General features: G+C 33.7%; 1 protein-coding gene across 4 annotated transcripts in view; it reads left to right on the top strand.

Annotated features, from left to right (window-relative positions):
- Positions 1 to 20,885, top strand: part of CSMD3 (CUB and Sushi multiple domains 3) — a 549,229-nt gene that overhangs the window by 448,353 nt on the left and 79,991 nt on the right. For all 4 annotated transcript variants that reach the window (XM_031591144.2, XM_031591143.2, XM_031591142.2 and 1 more), the window contains 6 exons: positions 2,203 to 2,327; positions 7,344 to 7,440; positions 8,547 to 8,651; positions 12,161 to 12,279; positions 13,957 to 14,026; positions 15,005 to 15,121. In XM_031591144.2, the coding sequence (XP_031447004.1) occupies positions 2,203 to 2,327; positions 7,344 to 7,440; positions 8,547 to 8,651; positions 12,161 to 12,279; positions 13,957 to 14,026; positions 15,005 to 15,121 (633 nt within the window). The remainder of the gene's footprint in view (positions 1 to 2,202; positions 2,328 to 7,343; positions 7,441 to 8,546; positions 8,652 to 12,160; positions 12,280 to 13,956; positions 14,027 to 15,004; positions 15,122 to 20,885) is intronic.

The following is a 20,885-nucleotide window of genomic DNA, read 5'->3' as shown; positions in this document are numbered from 1 at the left end:
AGTAGAGGAAAGGAAAATAAAGAAAAGTTTTTAATTATGTTGATATTAAATAGCCTGTGCTTAATCAGCTAATGCTAAATTAATAGAGACTGAATGGTTAAAAAAAAATACATATATATCCTTCAAAATACTAAAATTTTGATAGAGATCAAGACTATGTACAACTGGGGTATTAATAAAATATGATTATCCAAATATTATGCATGAATAATGTTTATTCAAACTGTTTCCGTCAAAGGAAATATTCACAGTTATTGTGAGGGCTGCTCCAAAACTAATGCCTCATATTTTCTTACCTTGGCTCACCATGTCAAAGGTGGATGTTGATGGTACAGGAGTGCAGGTTTAACCCTTCCATCAATATTCTGTTACATTTTGTTGGCAAGTGTGACAGAGAGCAGCAGAGGAGCAGTCTGACAAAATGGCATCTGTCATGGAAGCAAGGGTGTATAATTAAACTTCTCCATGTGGAAAAAATGGTACCCAGTTGGCATTCAACAATGCTTGCTGAACGTTTATGGAGACCAAACAACGGATGTTAGTACAAGGTGGTAAGTGGTCCATTTCAGTAATGATGCCATCATAGCAGCTGCGAAACTGTGGGTAACCTCCACTGGTGCAGATTTTTACGAGTGTAGCATACATGCTCTTGTTTACTGCTAGCAAAATTGCATAGCAAATGTCAGTGACTGTTGAAAAATAGTTTTTAGTACTGAGAGTTTGTTCTATGAAACAATGTTATTGTGTTCTTTGTATCTGTTGTATATACAGAAATAAATAAGAGGTGTTACTTTTGGAGCTGCCTACATATATCAGTAAGAAACTAAACTATCTATACTACATTTATTCTCAATTATAATGGTTGGCCTGGTAGAAATGTACTGTTTGTATCCTTTAACTATTCACTTTACTTTTCAGATATTGCAATAACACAAATAATATAAACAGTTATTTTGGGCATGGATCACAATTGATATACTTTATCTAGTCTGTTAAAGAGAAACTCTCTGTCTCTAGGCAAGTTGAACTGAGAAAGGGTTATAGGTCACCTTAGTTGCGAAGACTTCTGTATATAAGTGATAATATATTTATGAGATGAAAATTGCATTGAATTAAATCAATTTAAAAACTGAAGTAGTACACATGACCATATCAAATTGCTTTTAAATCTAGTTAATGTTTGTTTCTTTACAGATAGCAGACATCGATTATTCTACCTTTTCATCTTTTAACAAGCAATTATTTAAATGTTTTAAGTGACAGTGACCTTTAGTTTATTCATATAGTTCCCAACAGAATATATAGATTATATGCCATCTAAAATGTAGTATTAGAAAAGTGGCATTCTTCTATTTATTTTCTAAATCTTCATATTCTTATTAATGAAATCAGTTCAGAACTTACTAATGTTGCATAGAAATGATACATTAGCTTCTAGTGGTTTTGTTGAACCGTCTCATCAATCTTTTCCTTCAGCTTTTTGAATACCAATACAATATCTATATCTAGATTAAGCTCCAATTTTTATTTGTCCTTCTTACAGCATGTAATGATCTAGACAAGATACAATCAAGTTGAATATTCAGAAGGGAAACTGTTATTGTGTGTAATTATATGTAACACTTTTATTAATCCATGGGAAGGTATATGATGAGAACAGTCTTAAAAGTATTTAGCCAAGTCTTACTAATATGACAGAACCATACTCTGCAGTGGCATAACTCATACTAGCAGAGAGTTGTCAACGCATCAAGACTAGTGATATTAATTGTTTAAACAAAGTAGCAATGTTAAAAATATTCTTACCACGTTTATATCCTTTAGACTAGTGCAATATATAAATGTTCAAACTTCATTCTTAAGCATTAACGATAATGCTTTATACTTGTAAGATTGCTAGGAAATGGTACAGTAGATTTCATTTTCTTAAAGGTCACATAAATAAGAGAATATGAATCTGATTCTGCAACACTGAAAACTGACAGAATCATAATTTTCCTTAATATTTTTTTTTATCATCTAAAAGAACATTTTTGAGATTCAAGACTTTATTTTCCTAAAGCAAACATAAAATTTTAAATGTAGCATAAATTTAGAAAAGCTTTCAGCAGTGAAATGCTGAATATTGTGTAAGCTTTTTTAACAACTTTTCTCATCCTGAAGCTTCATACTTCTTTTCTTGCCTTGTTCATTTCTTTTCAGTGCCCTGTGGTGGAATTTTAACAAAGCGCAAGGGGACCATTTTGTCTCCTGGTTACCCTGAGCCTTATGACAACAATCTGAATTGTGTGTGGAAAATCACAGTACCAGAAGGAGCTGGGATTCAAGTATGTATATTTAGTATTTTCTTGTTGTCTGTCATTGCATTTAAAACTGGTTTTCCTGGTGCAAGAGCATGACAAGAATATTTATTCAAGCATTCTTTCTCTCACTAATGACTATCAAGATTGTCACGGAGTTAACTATCAATCTATGCCTGTAACAGGGGGCAGTAGGCCCTTGTCTCCCCACCCTCCCTGTCTCCACAAAATGGGAAGGAAGGAAGGAAGGAAGGGAGGAAAAAAACAGAGGCAACAATCTATGGAGGAAAACTTATTTTACTAACTATGATATCAGAATGCTAGATAACACAATATAATACAATCTAATTGAAATTGAGACTAATAAATAAGATAGGAGAGAGAGAGTTCCTTGAGACCGAGTCAAACCTGAAAAGCTTGGAAGGGCTAGGAAAGCACCCTCCAGCACCCACTGCCAGGCAGTAAGAGACCGCCCCACCCGGACGGGTCAGATCCCATGACTTCTGTAATGTATAGGGATTGGTAGCTGGAATTGGAGCATTAACACTTTAATTTCAGTACATGATGTTTTGATGTGGAATACTGAAAACCAAAAAACATAAAACCATGACAAACTTATTCTGCATCTTTTCACTCATACAGTTCTTAAAGATGAAAGATTTACAGACATCTTAAAAGCTATATCCATATCTTTTAACTTAGAAAAAAGCACCAGTAATTCAAAATATATCATTTCATTAGGTCATTCAGTAAGAAGCCAGAAGAAATAGATATGCTTTCTGTTTGTTTGTTTGTTTGTTTGTTTGTTTCTCCCTAAAATTGGATATATACATGTTTTTTAAATAGGTCTTTTCTTGGGGAGGTTATATATGCTGTCCTAGAAGCTATGCTATTTTATATATTATTATGAAAGTTCATATGGGATGAATCCCTTAAAAAATTGACAAAATTCTTCTTTACAAAAAAAGTGGATTAAGAACATGGAACATATAGCAGATAAAAATCCCTATAGTTAAGTCACATAGTGAATTATTACAAGAAATCTTATTATCGGAAAGGTAGTTTTGTCTAATGTGTTAGAACTTATCACCTGATCATATTCCTAACATACCAATTACCATGAAAAAATGATAGTAAGTTTTCTATCTATCTAAGTTTTCTTTCAATCTAAGTTTCCTAGTAGGACCCGAGGAAATGGCCAGGAGTTGTACCAGAGGAGGTTTAGGTTGGACATTAAGAGAAATTTATTCTCTCAGAGGGTGGTCAGGTGGAATGGCCTGCCCAGGGAGGTGGTGGAGTCTCCGTCCATGGCAGTGTTCAAGAGGCACCTGGATGAGGAGCTACGAGATATGGTTTAGTAACTTGTGGTACTAATAGGAATGGGAAGTGGTTGAACTAGATGATCTTGCAGGTCGTTTCCAACCTTGTGATTCTATGATTCTATGATTCTTCCCTTCTATATTTCTTTCCTTGCTTCAATTAAAAAAAATAAACTGAAATAAAATGAACTATTTTGTTTCTGTGTGTAAGGCTTTAATAAAGGTGCAGTTTCCTACTGGAGACCATTTGAAGCAGAAGATATTTCTAAATTTGCATTTAAAGTTGTGGAAAGAAAACAAGAAAGTCATTTTGAATCATTTATTATGTCTCATTTTCAATAAATTAAAGAGCTTTTACTGTATTTTCCTATATTCTCCAGGAAAAATTTTCAAGTAGAATGAATAGTTTACTGCTATTGTAAAAATTGTATCTTTATTTAGAACTATTTAAGAAGAATATGGCACTGTAAATTCTTTACAGAAAAACACAGAAATATAACAAATGCAACCTAAGTTCATACGTGGTAATATTTAAAAGTGTATGAATTAAATTTCAAAGCTATCAGTGTCTATCAGCTATAGTATTTAGAAAACTAAGTCGTATTTGAGACTGATTCTGACACAACAGAATCACAGAATGCAGTAGGTGACTAAGTTGCTAGCTTTGATTTCAGATTAGATGTCTAACCTGAATGATATTCTTTTGCTTAAGAGCCATAATATGATGATGCATTTGGTAACGTTATTTTGTTTTTAATTCTCACAAGTCTTTCTGCAAAAAGATCTAGTGAATACATGACCCTTTCTTTCCGTTGTCATGGATAGTTGCAAAGCACGATACTTAGGCTTGATCCTTTGACTCATCTGATTTTCAACACTAGCTCTGAGAAAGTCTCTGAACTGAATATGAATGATACAGGAACTGTAAGATGAAGCATACGTCAGAAGCCCTCACACCATATTTACTGAGATATATTTGAGAACTGAACATGGGTTTATAACCAGTAATGTCATCAGATATGGCACTGAAATAATTTTGTTTTTTTTTTTCTTTATAGGAAAGAGCAAAAATTAACACATATATATCAGATATACATATATAGTTGTTATTCTGCAATTCAGCTACTTAAAGAAGCATTTGAAAACTTGGGTGACTGATTTTGTCCTACTTGCAAAGGAATGCTGATCTTGAATATTCACATTAGATAATGCCTTGTGTTTATGGAGATGTTTAAAATATCTGAACGTTCTACCTGATTAGTATTCTCTCAGTATAGCAGAGAGATTTTTCCAGCTTGAAAGGAGATTAAAATAATACAAATGTGTATGAGAGTATTTAAACTATTTAGGTGGGAATAACTACATTCTTGAATTTTTTAAACAGTGTGACTAGATGTAAATGATGAACTGTATAGTCATATCAAATCAAATCATTAATATCAAATCAAAAAGCAAAGATTTAAAGGTAGATTTGGATAAATTGGAAGAGGAAGAGTTGAAAAGCAATCTTAAGGCACTAACTTAAATATCTGAAACTTAAACATCAGTAATTTTATCTGCTGTTGTTTCTTATAAATTAAGTCAGAAAAGCACATTGAGTAGGTAATTTAAAACACTTAGTATAGATTCTTACTTCAGTGCCTGAAGGAATGTCTTTTTTATTTACTGGCTACACTGGCAGGCTAGGGCCATAACATACATAACTTGTACTAAAATAGATGTTTTAAATTAGATGTTTTATAACTAATGCAAAAAACAAAAAAACAAAACAAAACAAAAAAACAGAAAACAGAAAACAAACAAAAAAAACCTGCAATCAGCAACAATCTTGCACTGCAAACACATTAAAAACATGAGACAAATTTAAATTCAGTCTGCAGGTTTCCTAGGTACCTGTACTTCGTATTCCGTATGTTTCTGACAGTCACAACAAACAAACTGGAAGATGTAAGGATAGAGCACAGCCCTACCAAAAAGGACCTGGGGATACTGGTGGATGGCAAACTGAACTGAGTCAGTACTGTGCCCTCACAGCCCAGAAAGTCAGCTGTATCCTGGACTGCATCAAAAGCAGCACTGTCAGCAAGTCAAGAGAGGTGACCCTGCCTCTACTGTGGACTGATGAGACCTCATCTGGAGTTCTGTGTCCAGATGTGAAGTCCTGAGTACAGGAGAGATGTGGATCTGTTGGAGCAAATCCAGAAGAGGGCCACCAAAATGACTCAAGGGATAGAACATCTCTCCTACAAGGACAGGCTGAAGCTGTTCAACCAGGAGAAGGCTTTAGGGTTGACCTGATAGCAGCCTGTCAGTATCTAAAAGGAAGCTATAAAAAGAACTAACTCTTTAGCAGAGTCTGCTGTGAAAGAACAAGGGGAAATGATTTCAAACAAAGGGGAAATGTTCCCAAACAAAGGAAGGGAAATTTAAGTTGGATATAAGGAAGTTATTTTACAGTAGAAGTAGTGAGACACTGAAACAGGTATTCCAGAAATGTGGAGGTTGCACACTGGTGGTTGGAGACATTCAAGGTGAGGCTGGATAAGGCTCTGAGCAACTTGATCTAGCTGTGGATGTCCTTGTTCATTGCAAGGGACTTGGACTAGATAACCTTTAAAAGCCTGATCCAGAGCTCCTTCAAGCATTTAGAAAGGAGTCAGGGCTTCTCCTCCATTTCACTCTAAAATCAATCAATCAACCCTGCTTTGGCTGTAGTATCTGACCAATGCCTATATAATGCAGAGTGTTTAAAGCTCTGGAGAACCAGCTAGATAACCTCAACATTCCTTTTGGCTAAAAAGTTTGAGTTACATATTCCACCTAGAAAAATAATTACCTAATTGCAGTGGAACTATGCTTATATTTGTTGTTGAAGCTACTCCACTTTGGAGAATAGTTAAGGAAGAAAAAGAAAGACAGAAGAAAAGCAAGAATAATTCTCTGGCATAGTGGTTAAGGTAGTCATCCTGTAGAATCTTGAGTTTAATTCCTGTTTCTGTCACCCTTGCTTTGGTTTTCATTAAAGTTATTTCACTTAAAAAAATAAAAAATTTCTTACTCTCTCCCCTCTAGAACAGGAACTGGAACCTGCCATTTCTTTATTTTGTATTGAGTGTTTTCATGCTTCCTCTTGAACAAGTGGGAGGATGTTGAGGATGTTATAATCCATGCTAGTGATGACTTTTTCCCAGGAGATAAGTCACAGATGATTGTAGCCTAACACAAGAGGCTGCTTTTACGTGGAGGAAGAATTGAAAATGCGAATTACATTATTATGGGATTGTTTTTAATTCTGTTTAAACTAGAAAGAATCACAAAGAAGCTGAAGTAATTGGCAATGGTGTATATTTTCCCCTCAATGTCCTTCAAGTAGTCTGGTATTAGAATTGTATTCTATGCCCAGATTGCTGTGTAACTCTTGTCAATGATAATATGTGGTTGTCACTAAGGGTCACAGAACTTACGAGTCTGAATTGGCAATTAAATCCAACTGAATTATTACAATGAAATTGTATTCACTTAATGATATCTTTCATTATCTTTACAGTAACACTAAGGAACAACTTTTCATGATTGAAAGCAACAGAACTCCTGAGTATTCTGTTCTGTTCTATTCTATTCTGTTCTGTTCTGTTCTGTTCTATTCTAATATGGTGTGGTCTGGTCTGGTCTACAATGTATTCTTTACCTTTTTTTTTTTTCTTTTCTTTTCTTTTTTTTGTAGGTGCAAGTGGTGAGTTTTGCTACAGAGCACAACTGGGATTCTTTAGACTTTTATGATGGAGCTGACAACAATGCTCCAAGGCTTGGAAGTTATTCAGGTGACAGAAGATTTTATAATAAATATTTCACAAATTCAACATGCGTTGTAAACATACTGCTTTTTTCTATTTCTTTTTTTCTGCATTTGCTACTCCTATAATTAACAACTGGTAGTATTTTTGTTATTATAGTCATCATTCTAGTAGACTTTCATAAGGCTGAAAATTTGAAAATTTTAGGAATGAAATAATATTCAGAGGCTCCCAAGCTATAGGCATGATCTTTATGAATATTAATCTCATTTGTTCACTCTTATAGCAGGCATCAGAAATACTGACCTCTAAAGCAGATATCTCCTGAAATTATACGTGATTGAAGGATGCATTCTTTATCTCTATTTTAGATGAATAAGACAGTTCTGTTTGCTTTTTAAAATTTTTCTTTATTCTACTTCATTCACATGTATGAAACAACATTATAGATGAGTTTTTTGTCTTGCCATTCTGAGTTTCTTGTTACAAACTTATGCTAAAACGCAAATAACTAATTAAGCACATTTTTAGGAAAATGTGTTCAGAGCTGCTTTATATATTTGGCTGTAATGTTTAAAGTTATTCCTGTTAGGAAGTTTGCTCTTGCTTTCAAGAAAATCCTAGTTGAATCCTTCTGTTGATAAAAGAGGGTGATATGAATTCATATTAGACCCTTCTTCCCAGGATGCCTATAGCTCATGACTCTGATAATGTGGTACACTAAAAATGCATTAAAACTTTCAATAGAGACAGATATTTGACATGCATGCGTGATGACAGTGCTTTGAACAACCTGATCTAATGAAGGATGTCCAGGCCAAAGCGCAGGGAGTTGGACTAGATGATTTTGGCAAACCTGCCCATGGCAGGGGGTTTGGAACTAGGTAATTTTTGAGGTTGCTTCCAACCCAAGCCATTCTATGATTCTATGGTATTTAAATGTCTCTTCCAACATAAACTATCCCATGATTTTATGATTCTATGACAAAATATGATAGAATTGGTTTTGTAACCTTTTCCTTTCTCCCATCTTCTCCTTCCCCTTCACTCTTTGTCTTTTTATACACAGACACACATTTCTTCATGTAGTTAATTTCTCTGCATTTCAGTAATATTTTTCTTTCTCTTTTCAGGAACAACTATACCTCCACTTCTAAACAGCACATCAAATAATCTGTACCTAAACTTTCAGTCTGATATCAGCGTATCTGCTGCTGGATTTCATCTTGAGTATACAGGTAATGCAGAGATGTTCAATTAATTAAGAGTGCTTTTCAGTTCCAGATCTAAGTGGTATGAAAGAATATTCCATCTTATTGCACATCATGAACCTCATGCAGTTGCTTCAATTCCATTGGTAAGATTCTCGTTTAATTACATGGGTAAAATCTGAAACCGCATGGACTGGGATGTTTTGTTCATATTGTTTCCACCTTTCTTTTTCATTTTCTCAAAGCATACAATAGGAGTAAATGCACACCCCACAGAGTTCTCTGGTAGACTCAGCTGTGCTCTGCAGTGGAGCCCTTTGGAATCAACTGTGTCTGGCCCAGGGCAGCCCCTAAACCCTCCTCACAGAAACTGTTCCTGCAGATCCTACTGCTATCAAAATCTGGATATTATGACCAATACAATAAAATACTCACTACATATAATGTCATTTAAATATATAATAAATCAGGAGAATAATTTCAAATGTTTTTATTATTTCTGAAAAGACTGCAATTACAGACATAATTTCTATCTGAAAGAGATTGCCTGATCTGACTAACTGGCATTCTGACAGTCATTGATGTTTTGTTAGAATTTTATTTTTACCAGGCTACGCAATTCCCTCTGCTCATATTTGCTCTGCAGTCTGATTTGCATAATTGTTTCATAGTTAATTCTAGTCAGCTTTACAGTATGCGGATCCCATGCTCTGATCTGATTAGTCTGTCGGAGAACACAGCCTTGCAAAAATGCTAATTTCTCCATGTCTAAACATTCATCATAGGTTATATTTATCCTTCTGTTTCCTTAAAATACAAATACTGTCTCAGCTTCTTATAACCATGGTGAGAAAAAACATAGGAAGTTAGGAAAATAATGTAATACAAATCTGAATCCAGTGAAAGTGAGAATGCCTCTGTGTATTCACTGTCCAAAAAATTGAAGTATGTAGTGTACTACTGATATGCAGCCCTCTTCCCCAAATAAAGCAAGCATTCAGTATATTGTTACAAGTGTTGTTTCATGCCAAAGACAATAGATGCAGGTTTGATAGGTGTGTACATGAATTTATACAGTTTGTATGAGAGAGAGTTTGTGTACATATGCAAGATATTCTCTGTGAGTAAATAAAAGTAAAAGCTGAAAAATTGTGATTTAGGGAAGAATGTTGACGTCTCTCATTAGATACCTGGTAGCCAGTAACTCAGTGAACTATCAAGATTAATAATAAATTAATTTTTCATGTACAAGTGATAGAGATATGCAATTAATAAAATAATGCAGAATTTGGGATGGAGTGAGGAAATCTCAAAACAGTGTTTAAAACTGTAATCTTTGTTAGAAATAAATGTAAGGGTAGAATTATTGTGAAAAATATTGAATTGCTGACAGAGTGAACTGAATTAAAATTTTCTTTGGTACACAATATATTTTGTAAAGATATGCTGTTAACTAAATTATTTTGCAAGTGTGATAACTACTGAAGTGGAGTCTGTGGTCTATGAAGTATGGAATAGAATTAAGTGATGACAAAAACTTCATAAAATCTGTTTTAACCAATTTAAAAAAATAGAAAATATTATCAAGATTGTTTTGAAATTTAAAATAGAGACACACGGTTACAAGGCCTCATTGTGGCCTTCCAGTACTTGAAGGAAGTGTGTAATCAGGAAGGGGAATGACTGTTTACATGGATGTATAGTGATAAGACAAGGAGGAATGGTTTTAAACTCAGACATGGGAGATTTAGGTTGGATATTAGGAGGAAGTTTTTCACTCAGAGGGTGGTGACACACTGGAAGTTGCCCAGAAAAGTTGTGGATGCCCCATGCCTAGAAGCATTCAAGGCCAGGCTAGATGTGGCTCTGGGCAGACTGGTCTAGGGGTTGGCAACCCTGCTCACATCAGGGGGGTTGAAACTCTATGATCATTATGGTCCTTTTCAACCCAGCCCATTCTGTGATTCTGTGATCTCAGTTAATGCCTTAAACCAATAATGGACAATGAGCAAATGACCAGACTATGAGAAGCTGATAAAAATTTTGCAGTTAATGTGGATCTTGAGGCACCAGCTGTTTCATTCCATATATCCTGACTATTGCTCCCTATTACTAGCTAGGGAAGACACAGCCTCTATTAGCTGTAGATTGAAGGATGCTTTATGTTTTCCTTTGTTCTGTTTTCAACCTAATTTTCTTTCACATAATGTGTAGAATTTTGTATTGGGCTGAATTATGAATTTGATAAAGGAAATTTAGTTGAGGAGCAGTACTTTCCCATCACTGCTGGAAAGGAAGATGACAGTGTATTTCGTGTATGACATAGCATATTTGGACTTTTGTCTCTTGCAGATTTCTGCACTGGAGAGTCAGCTTTGTCAGGATTTTTCTCAGGATTTGAGAGCTAACGATATGAAATTCTTATCTTTATACTGAAATTTCACCATAAATGCACTGATCAGAACATAATTCATTAACTTGCATAGCCATTCTCCTCTGCTCATCTCTGGCAAAGCTTCCTGCCATAAAAGTCTGGATTATGCTTTTAGAAAAAGTAAATAAAAAGTAGTGATCACATTTTAATGACAGTACTTCACGCAATTATTGTGTTTGATTGGAACCAGCATTGATGGAAGTTAATATGAAGAGTTAGTACATAGTTCTTAGTGAATATCTCATCAAAGTTAAATGGTAAGCAATTGTCAAGTGAGTTGGCTGTAAATATTTTTTTTCAGTGCATTGCCTACTTCCAAATCTATTCCACATATTCAAGGCTACACAAATTTGAGGAGAAATATGTATATCTTTCCATTCCTTTTGTCATAGAGAATTATATTCTAAAACTTAACAGTGATCCCACCAATAATTGTTTTTCTACTGTTTTCACTTGTATGTTGAAACCTCAGATTTTTATTATATAAAGCATATCCTACCATACAGTTTATGCATTCTATGCCCCTATATATCTTAGTTTACTCTTCATTTACCAGGTGAAATTTTATTAATTAGGTAATTATTCTGTATGAATATAAGTAGCTTTCTTTGAGTTTCTTTCATTGTTTTATGCATAATCCCCATAACATTCAATTATTTGTTTAAAATTAATTAAAAATATGATGCAATATTCAATTTACAATATTGCACTCAGTGTAGTATTGCTCAGTGTTCTCTGGAATAGATGCTGGAAAAGAAAAGTGTGTGTGTTCCCAGTTTCATTTAGGTAGGCTATGGTCAGTTCTGAGAGTGGCAGTAGGAATGAGTGAACCAGTAAAGAGGAGAAATTCAGAGGAGATTTTGCATTTATACTGCAAATCTTTGGAAAATGTTTCTTTCTCTTTCCTTTGCTTGGAAATAAAGAAGCTTTCCTCCTTTTATAACAGTTTCTCCAAAATATTAGTCTATTTGGATACTCATACAGACTGCTGGCATACAAGAACTTCCTAAAATATCAATATGCTGTGCCAAAGAAGTTCAATGTGAATCTATTATCAGATTCTAAGGTACTTTAAATGTCTGAACTTCTCAATTTTTCACAGCTATAGGTTTGGACTCTTGTCCTGAACCACAGACACCAAGCAATGGGATCAAAATTGGAGACAGATACATGGTTGGAGATGTGGTTTCTTTCCAGTGTGACCAGGGTTATTCCCTTCAGGTAAGCTAAGTTTACAATTTCAAGTGGTGCCTTTTTGTTCTTCAGTGTGATAATTGTTATGTTTGTTAAGTGGATACTGAACACTGATTATATGATTAATTTAGAAAACTTACATATATTTCTATAAAATATTAAATTTCCAACCTTCAAATTTTCTGTCAAGAGTCTGTGGTTCTGTGTTTCTTCTTCGTTAGTGATTATAGCTTATCTATTAGCGATGATGTGTTTCATATTTATAGCTGAGCTCTGAAGCTTTTGCAAATTAAGTTAAATTGCTTGATGGACAATATAAGAAATGGACAATAGGAAAAAGAAAATGAAGCTGTGAAAATGATCATTGGAATCTAATTTTTTTGTTTGTTTGTTTCTTCATTGTAGCAAGTCATTCTTGGGAAATGTCAATTTTTTGTTTCCTTGTTTGGTTTTGTTTGTTTGTTTTTGTTTTGCATCCTTGTTTTGTTTCCAGACTTCAGTACAAACATGTGAGAAGACAATCGATAGTACATTCTGGAAATAAGGGAAATACAAATAACACTGAAGCATAGACTGTGCAAACACATAACAAAATACTCCTCCTACCATAATGTTTTTCTGTCATGTTGAGTGTGACTTTGTTCATTTATTTATTTACTTACTTATTCTAGAAATGAGCATATATGCCTACTTCTGCCTATGGAGAAAGTGTCTTCATTTTTATTCTAGGAGAGGAAGTGAATGGTTTGCACAGTAATAAATAAACTATTTGTAATTACTCTGGATGTTTTACAGATACTTGGTTTCCTCAAATATTACAGACTGAACTGACAGGGAGATTTAACATTAAAATTAACAACTTTTTTTATATGAATATTAAACAGACAAGATAAAATGTTACTGAATTTTTAAAATTATTTTTTATTTTTCCTGCTGAATCATCTTTTTGTGTGCACTGTGTGGTTTTGCAAGAAATCCCAAGTACAGTTTTTTCCAAGGAATTTTCATTTTAATTTGCTGTTCCGGGAATACAATCACAATTACATGAAGCTGATGAACAGTAAATGTAGTGGTTTAACTCTGGTGGATTTTTGACCAAGTCTGTAACAGATTGCCTTGAAATCGTAACATCTACTCTTGCAAAGAGACACTCGGTTGTGAAGACTTTCCTTAAATATCTGAGTTTTCAGCAACTTAAGCTATTTCAGAGTTGAAGGTAAATACTAAATTTAGAATACAAAGTGACAGAATCATTCATCACGAATATAAAATGTTAATCTAGTTGTATCTACTGTGTATAGTTAGTATCTTTTTTCATATTCCACAAATTATGCAGATCAGTTGTATGTATACATTGTTTCAATGGGATCTTTATTTTCTAAAACCTTTAGTTAAACTAAAGCTGGTGTTTTGAAATTCATCTGGAGACCACTAGAAACAGTATTAAGGGAATAAAAACAATTTTCTGATTGGCTAACTGTCCTTTGGTTAAGATTATATTCTGCTCTGTTGTCTTGAAAGTTTGATAAAGTTCAGCGTACAGTCTATATTTTCTACTTTTAAAAATATATCCTGATGGGTTTTTGTTTGTTTGTTTGTTTGTTTGTTTGTTTGTTTAATTATTAATTGTGTTATTGGAATACTAATCATGTGGTATATGTTGTATACTATTTACTATGTAAATTAGCAAATGTGTCATTTCAGGGACATTCACATATCACTTGTATGCCTGGACCAGTAAGAAGATGGAATTACCCAATTCCAATATGTTTAGGTATGTTCATCATAAATAAAACTTCTTAAACATGTCAGAATGAAAAATCTAGAGATATGTAAAAGTGAAAAAAAAAAAAAAAGAAAGAAAAAGAAAAAAAAAAAAAAGAAAGAAAAAAGAAAAGTGAGAGAACTTATTTTAAAATGCAAAAGGCCAGACTGAGATGAAGATTTTTTCAATATACTGCAGATTTTGGCAGAACATCTCTGGAATACCCAGTCAGAAAAAGAAAGAATGACATATGCACCAGTCACTGTTTCCTGTGTTAATTATGAGACCTCCAGAAATCCTTACAAACATAGTTCATTTATTTATGAATCATTTCCACAATAGAGTGATGAGTACTACAGAAAATACTAAAATAAAAATAGCATTACATTGTCATCTCTGATGAATGCACCATGAGGCGTGTGCCCTATTTAACAAGATAGACTGTCATTCAAATCAACCTATATAGAAGACTATATTAATATTGGAGAAGCACTGGAAGCCTGCGAGAAAGCTAAAGAAAGTATCTGACATGCACTACAATATGTTCTATTTAGATGATAAATAAATATGTCAGATATACAGCTCTTTTTGCATTCTTTGTCACTGAATAGAAGACTTACTATTTGGGTTACCTAATAATAAAATTTATTCATATTTATCATCTTCAGTGTATAGAAAGCAAGATGCTACCAATCTCATTATAAATGAGAAATATTATTAAATTGTTATTAAATTATAAACAAAGTGGGCAGAGTGAATGGCTCTCCTATTTTCAAGCGCGTGTCCCTGTGTCCCTCAAATTAAAACCTAGTCAATTCAGATAAAATATATATATATTTTAAGTACCCACTTGTAAATTATAGGAATAAGTATAGGAATGTTTATGTATCTTTTGAAATATAAACCTTAATATCGTTTATTATTATTTATATTATTTACCATACTTTTTTGAATAATGTCTTATGTCTTTTTTTTTTTTTTTGGCAGCACAATGTGGTGGTGGCATGTCAGACTTCAGTGGAGTGATCCTGAGCCCTGGGTTTCCTGGCAACTATCCTAGTAGTTTGGATTGCACATGGACAATAAAGTTGCCGATTGGTTTTGGTATGTGTTTGGTCATGAGCCAAGTTGGTTTTGGTTTAGAATGGTTTATAGATTCAAAACACAGTATATGTTTTAAGACAATATGAATGTCTATCCTGGAAAACAGAGAGAATTTTGCATTTGTTTAAAGAATTCATCAGAACCTCAAAAGAAAGATTAAGAATTAAAAACCTACAAAGTTCTTTGTTTTTCATTTAAAATGCACTGCAATTTTATAATAAAGATACTATTGTTTAATTGGAAGTAAGCACAGTTTTTTAACTAAACGTATTTGTTTTTTCTTTGTGAGTCCATAGATCCAATAAAAATATCCCAAATATTTTAAATGAAGTCAGTATCACTTTAGGAGAAGAAAAAGCTACATTTGAGTTGATTCGGCTTTCTTTGCATGTCCCTGCTGAATATAGGAGCAACACAGAAAATATCCTTGGAAGGGACCTCTAGAAGCCTCCCACTGAAATCAAAACTGTCAGTAATGCTACATCAAATTTGTTATGATTGGCATATTCTTCTCAGCAAGCCTGCTGCTCACTCAGTCCATTGCTAAACCATAGAAACAGATTCCCAATATGCAGAACTGCTCCATGTGCAGAACTTTTTAATTTGTGCAAACATTTAAGCTTTTTTTTTTTTTTTTTTTTTTTTTAAGGATTGTTGACCTAGTCCTCCAGTTTTTTTTTTGTTTTTTTTTGTTTTGTTTTTTGTTTTTTTGTTTTTTTTCACTTTTCTCTTGGACACAAACTGTTGGAATATCAACCATAATCCGATGTTTAGTATCCTCCACAGATTTGTTCAGGGTGATTTCTCTTAATTCAGGTCTCTCGGGAAGACATCAAATAGTTTAGTCTCCGGAACACATGGAATACCGTCTCTATTGCTGGCTACCAACTGAATATCAAACAATTCAAAGTTCAGCTTTTTCTTAACCCACTTCCTGTCCATCAACTCTACATATTTTCATCTAGATGAGAATGCTATAGAAGATAAAATCCAAAACCATAGGAGAGTAAGAGAGTATTATATTCACTCTTTGCTTTTGTCAATATAGACAGTAATTTAATCATAGAAGGAAGTCAGTGCTGATCATATGTAATTTTCTGTTAGTAAGTCCAGGTTAGCTACTCCCATGTTCCTTTTGTCTTTTATGTGATAGGAAATTGGTTCCAGTTAGATGTAATCTTAGTCCATAGCTTCTCTCTTTCCATGGGCTGCAGTAAACATGTCATTGCCCAGGTCCTCTTTTATGTCCTCAACTTATGCATCTTAAGCCTTTTTTTTTTTTTTTTTTTTTTTTTTTTTGTCACCAGGGACTTCTTTCACCACGATTTTGCACAGACAATAAAAGTTTTTTCAATTATAATGTCCAACCGTCTAAAAATCTTTGTGTGGCTCTTATATATCTACTATTGCAAAATTTTGATTAAAAGCTAGCCAATAAAGTCGATCCATCTACGTTTTTACATTTCTGATAGGAGCATGTGTACTTCTTGGAGTTCTTCTTTATAGACTGGTTGAATGGCATTCTATTTTTCCATACGTGTCTCAGTGTTTTCCATTTGATAACTACCATCTTCTGTCATATTCTTTTTTTCACGATACAGAATATTTCACTTCAGCAGTAAGTGAATGTGTCACCCCAAATATTTTCTACATCTGTTCAGATTACTCCTCTGTTCTTTTTAAAATCACTTCTGTTATCTTTTTAAGTCCTGTGAGTTTGATTCACTTATGATTTACACGAAAGCCATTTATTCTGCATGAGTTGTTTAACATGAAGATTATTAAATGTTCTGTAACAGTAGCTGAACAGTATCTATTATTGTGGGAAATACATAATCTTGAGATAGGGTTATCCAAATGTAATCCAACTGTTATGTGTACATTTCATTCAAAAGACTCAAGATTAAAGTTAACTGTTGTGGTTTTTTTATTATTATTATTATTTCATTCAAATAGCATTGATACTTTATTTTGCCATTATGCCATTACCTGACTTTTAGAGAGCTTGATCTTACAGCTTCTAGCATTTCTTTAAGAGTCATAATGGTGTCCATAATCCTCAAGTCCCATGAAGACTTGAAGATGTCTGCTAGTTTAGTTACTGAATTTATAAATATATATATAAAATAGTAGATTTGCCATCACAAGTCAAAACCATGGGGCAAGCTGTGTAGGCTAAATAGAGTTCTCTACCAGGTATTTTCAAACATTGTCTATAATAAAGAAAGCAAACCTAAAATGCTGGAATTATTTCTATTTCACATTCTATCATAAGATGGCACATTCAAGTGTGTATGAAAACTGGTTTTTCTTTGTTTCTTTGTTTTTTAGGGTTTTTTTTTGTTTGTTTGTTTGTTTTTTTTTTGTTTGTTTGTTTTGTTTTGTACCAAATATATTCCCTTCTACTTCTTGCCTTGCTTTGTTGCTATTCTGCCTCTTTTCCAATACTGACTCCTTCCTCCAATCCTTTTTGTTTGATTGCATTCTCTCAGATTAATGTTTCCATTTAAACTATACATTGTTGTTCTATATTATTTAATTTCACCTCTACCAAGAAGAAAATTCAGTTATTCAGTTTTTGTTGTTGTTGTTGTTGTTGTTGTTTTCCTTTGGCTGAAATAAGTAAGTTTAGCTCCACCAAAGACAGTTTTTCTAAACTGCAATATAGTCACTCAATTTATTTTGTTTATTTTATTTATTTTATTTGTTTTATTTAATAGTCTCTGTTTTCAAGTTCATGCAGGAAAACAGGTATTCCCTTTACTAGAAGAAAATGAAAAGTGCATGGATTGAAATGAGCTTGACGTATTCACTATTTTTGTATATTAGATAGAAGACAATACTAATATTAAATTTAAAGTCAAATAACTTTTCATTGAACAACAACAACAAAAAATATTGAAAAAGTGATGGTTAAATCACATTTTATTTGTGCTCTGGTTATATAGCCCAAATGAGACACATCCATCTAACTCTCCTGAGCTGTAAAAGGGAAGACTCAAAAACACCATCATTGGAACTTTCCATAAGATTTTTTTTTCTTTTTAAGTGTTTCTAATGAAACTACTTCCCAATTAGTAGTTATAGGATAAAACACAGAATGGCTTGGTTTAGAAGGAACCAAACCAACTCCCCTGCCTTTGGCAAGACTTCTGCCCACTAGATGAGGTTAACCAGGAACCCATCCAACTGGCCTTGAACATTTCCAGGAATGGAGCATCCATAACTTCTCTGGGCAGCCTGTTCTTTTTTCTCAACATCCAAATGCTGGGTCATGAATTATAAGCTTTTTCTCTTTGTGTTAACCAGTGTTCTAGTCTAAACCAATGACTGTTTATTTGCAAAAAACTTATAAAGTTGCTTTTGCACTTTTTTTTGGCCATTTATTCTGAGTTTGTACTTAGATTTTATACAAGTGCTGTTCCAAAAGTAATGTCTCCTATTTTATTATGTTGTCCCATGACATCAGAGCTGGTAACATACTATGTTACACTTTGTTGCTGTGCAACAGATGACAGTGGAGGGGCAGTCTAACAAAAAGACATTTGATATGGATGTGTATATTAAGCAAAGGTGTGGAATTGAATGTTGCAACCACTAACCTTCATCAATCCTTGCTGAACATTTATGGACACTAAACAGTGGATGTCAGCACAGTGAGGTGGTGGGTGGTGTGTTTCAGCAGTAGTGTCAGCAACTGTGGGTCACCTCTGCTGGTGCAGATTTTTACGAATGCGGAACGGAGGCTCTTGCTCATTCTTTGGGAAATACATCGATAATGGTTGTGACTATGTTGAAAAATAATCTTTTGTAACTGAGAATTTTCTCTATCAAATTGTGTTATTGTGCTCTTTGTATCTGTTGTAGTTTTCATGGAGATAAATAGGAGACATTACTTTTGGAGAAACTTACATTTATATGAAATAATCATTCAAGCCTCACAAAAAAAAAAAAAAAAAAAGAACAGAATGGATTGTTAGGCAAAATTTTAAAACTTCCCTGTATCATAGTGAGTGAAAGAGAAGAAAATGTCAAAGATAGCATGAGTTTGGTGTTATTAAACAATGACAGCTTAAACTTCAGACAAGTTGTGTTAAAGAAATTCAATAAAATACTAGGTCTATAAATATGGATAGAGAAATAGCAAGATTTAGATATCACAGAATCATAGAATGGTTTGAGTTGGAAGGGATCTTTAAGATTATCTAGTTCCAATCCCCCTTCTATAGGCAGGGGCACTTCCCTCTAGACCAGGTTGCTCAAAGCCCCATTTAGCCTGGCCTTGAATGCTTCCAGGAAGGGGGCATCCACAACCTCACTGGACAACCTGTTCGAGTGTGTCACCACACTCGCAGTTAATAATTTCCTCCTAATAAATATCTAGTCTAAATCCACCCTCTTCCTTTTAAAACCATTTCCCCTCTTCCTGACACTACATGCCCTTATAAAAAGCCCCTCCCCAGCTTTCCTATAGGTCCCCTTCAGTTACTGGAAGGATGCTATAAGGTCTCCTGGATTCTCTGTATAGTAAAGAGAATTTGTAAGGTTTTGGAAGGTTGGCGAAATCAAATAATTATATTTTAAAGCAGAAACTTTCTTAGTGCATATAGACTCTCTTCTTGGAAAGGACAGAAATTAATATGTTAATGTTAATTTAATTACAAATAAGCCTTTGTTTCTGTAGCATATAATATATTGTTCATAGACTTTCTGTGGCATCTGGGAAGAAAGCTCTAAAAGGCAGTGATAAACACTAGCTATTACTGTTCAGGAGTTACTAAATTATTCATGAATTTTCAGTAATTAATTTGACATTATATGATTTTCTTTCAGTGGTATATGAAATCATGTTGCTTGTCTTTGTCAAAAACACCAGTCATTTTCCAAAGGAAAGTACCATGTTATCATCCCATAGTTACACTAACTTCAGACAAAACTCTAGCACCATTTTGCTGTACTTTATTTAGAAATATGTATAAACCACAAAGTGCTTAAAGAGCTTCATAACTACTCATTTACACTTTTGAGACCATAAAATAATATATGTAACCTGAATTGTATGCATAATATTTACTATGTCTCATAATATATATGTATATAAACAAAGCATTTTCTTCTCTATAAAGTGAGAGATCAGTTTATATACCATTAAAGTGCAAACATCTCATGGGTAGAATTCAGGCACTTCATATGTCACACCCACACATACACACCAAAAAAACCCATTTTTTCTTTTAATAGAAACAAATACTGTTTTATGTAATTAAAAGCAGGAAAGATTTCTAAAAAAAAAAAAAAATCCTAACTATTTTTAAAAAATAAGTTTTGAAAACTAAATGGAATGCAATCAACATTCAGAATTGAAATTTGTCCTATTCATATAATTATTGAATAATAGATCTCAAATTAGAAGGAACACACAAGAATTATCAAGTCCAACTCCTCACTCCACACAAGGCCACCTAAAAATTGAACTGTTTTTGAAACAGTCCGAACTCTTATTGAATTCCAGCAGGTTGGTACCGTGAACACTATCTTGGGGATCCTGTTCCAGTGCCAGACCACCATCTGACGAAGAATCTTTTCCTAATGTCCAACCTGACCCTTCCTGACACAACTCCACACTGTTCTCTCAGGTCCTCTTGCTGTCAGCAAAGAGATCAGCACCTGCACCTCCACTCCCCTTGTGAGGACATTATAGGCCATCATGAGACCTCTCCTGCCTCATCTTCTCTAGGCTGAACAAATAAAGTGATCTCATATG

The sequence above is a fragment of the Phasianus colchicus genome, chromosome 3 (assembly GCF_987193195.1).
Source record: "Phasianus colchicus chromosome 3, bPhaCol1.hap1.1, whole genome shotgun sequence".
In the NCBI taxonomy this organism is placed as follows: domain Eukaryota; kingdom Metazoa; phylum Chordata; class Aves; order Galliformes; family Phasianidae; genus Phasianus; species Phasianus colchicus.
This window is presented reverse-complemented; position numbering and strand designations above follow the sequence as displayed.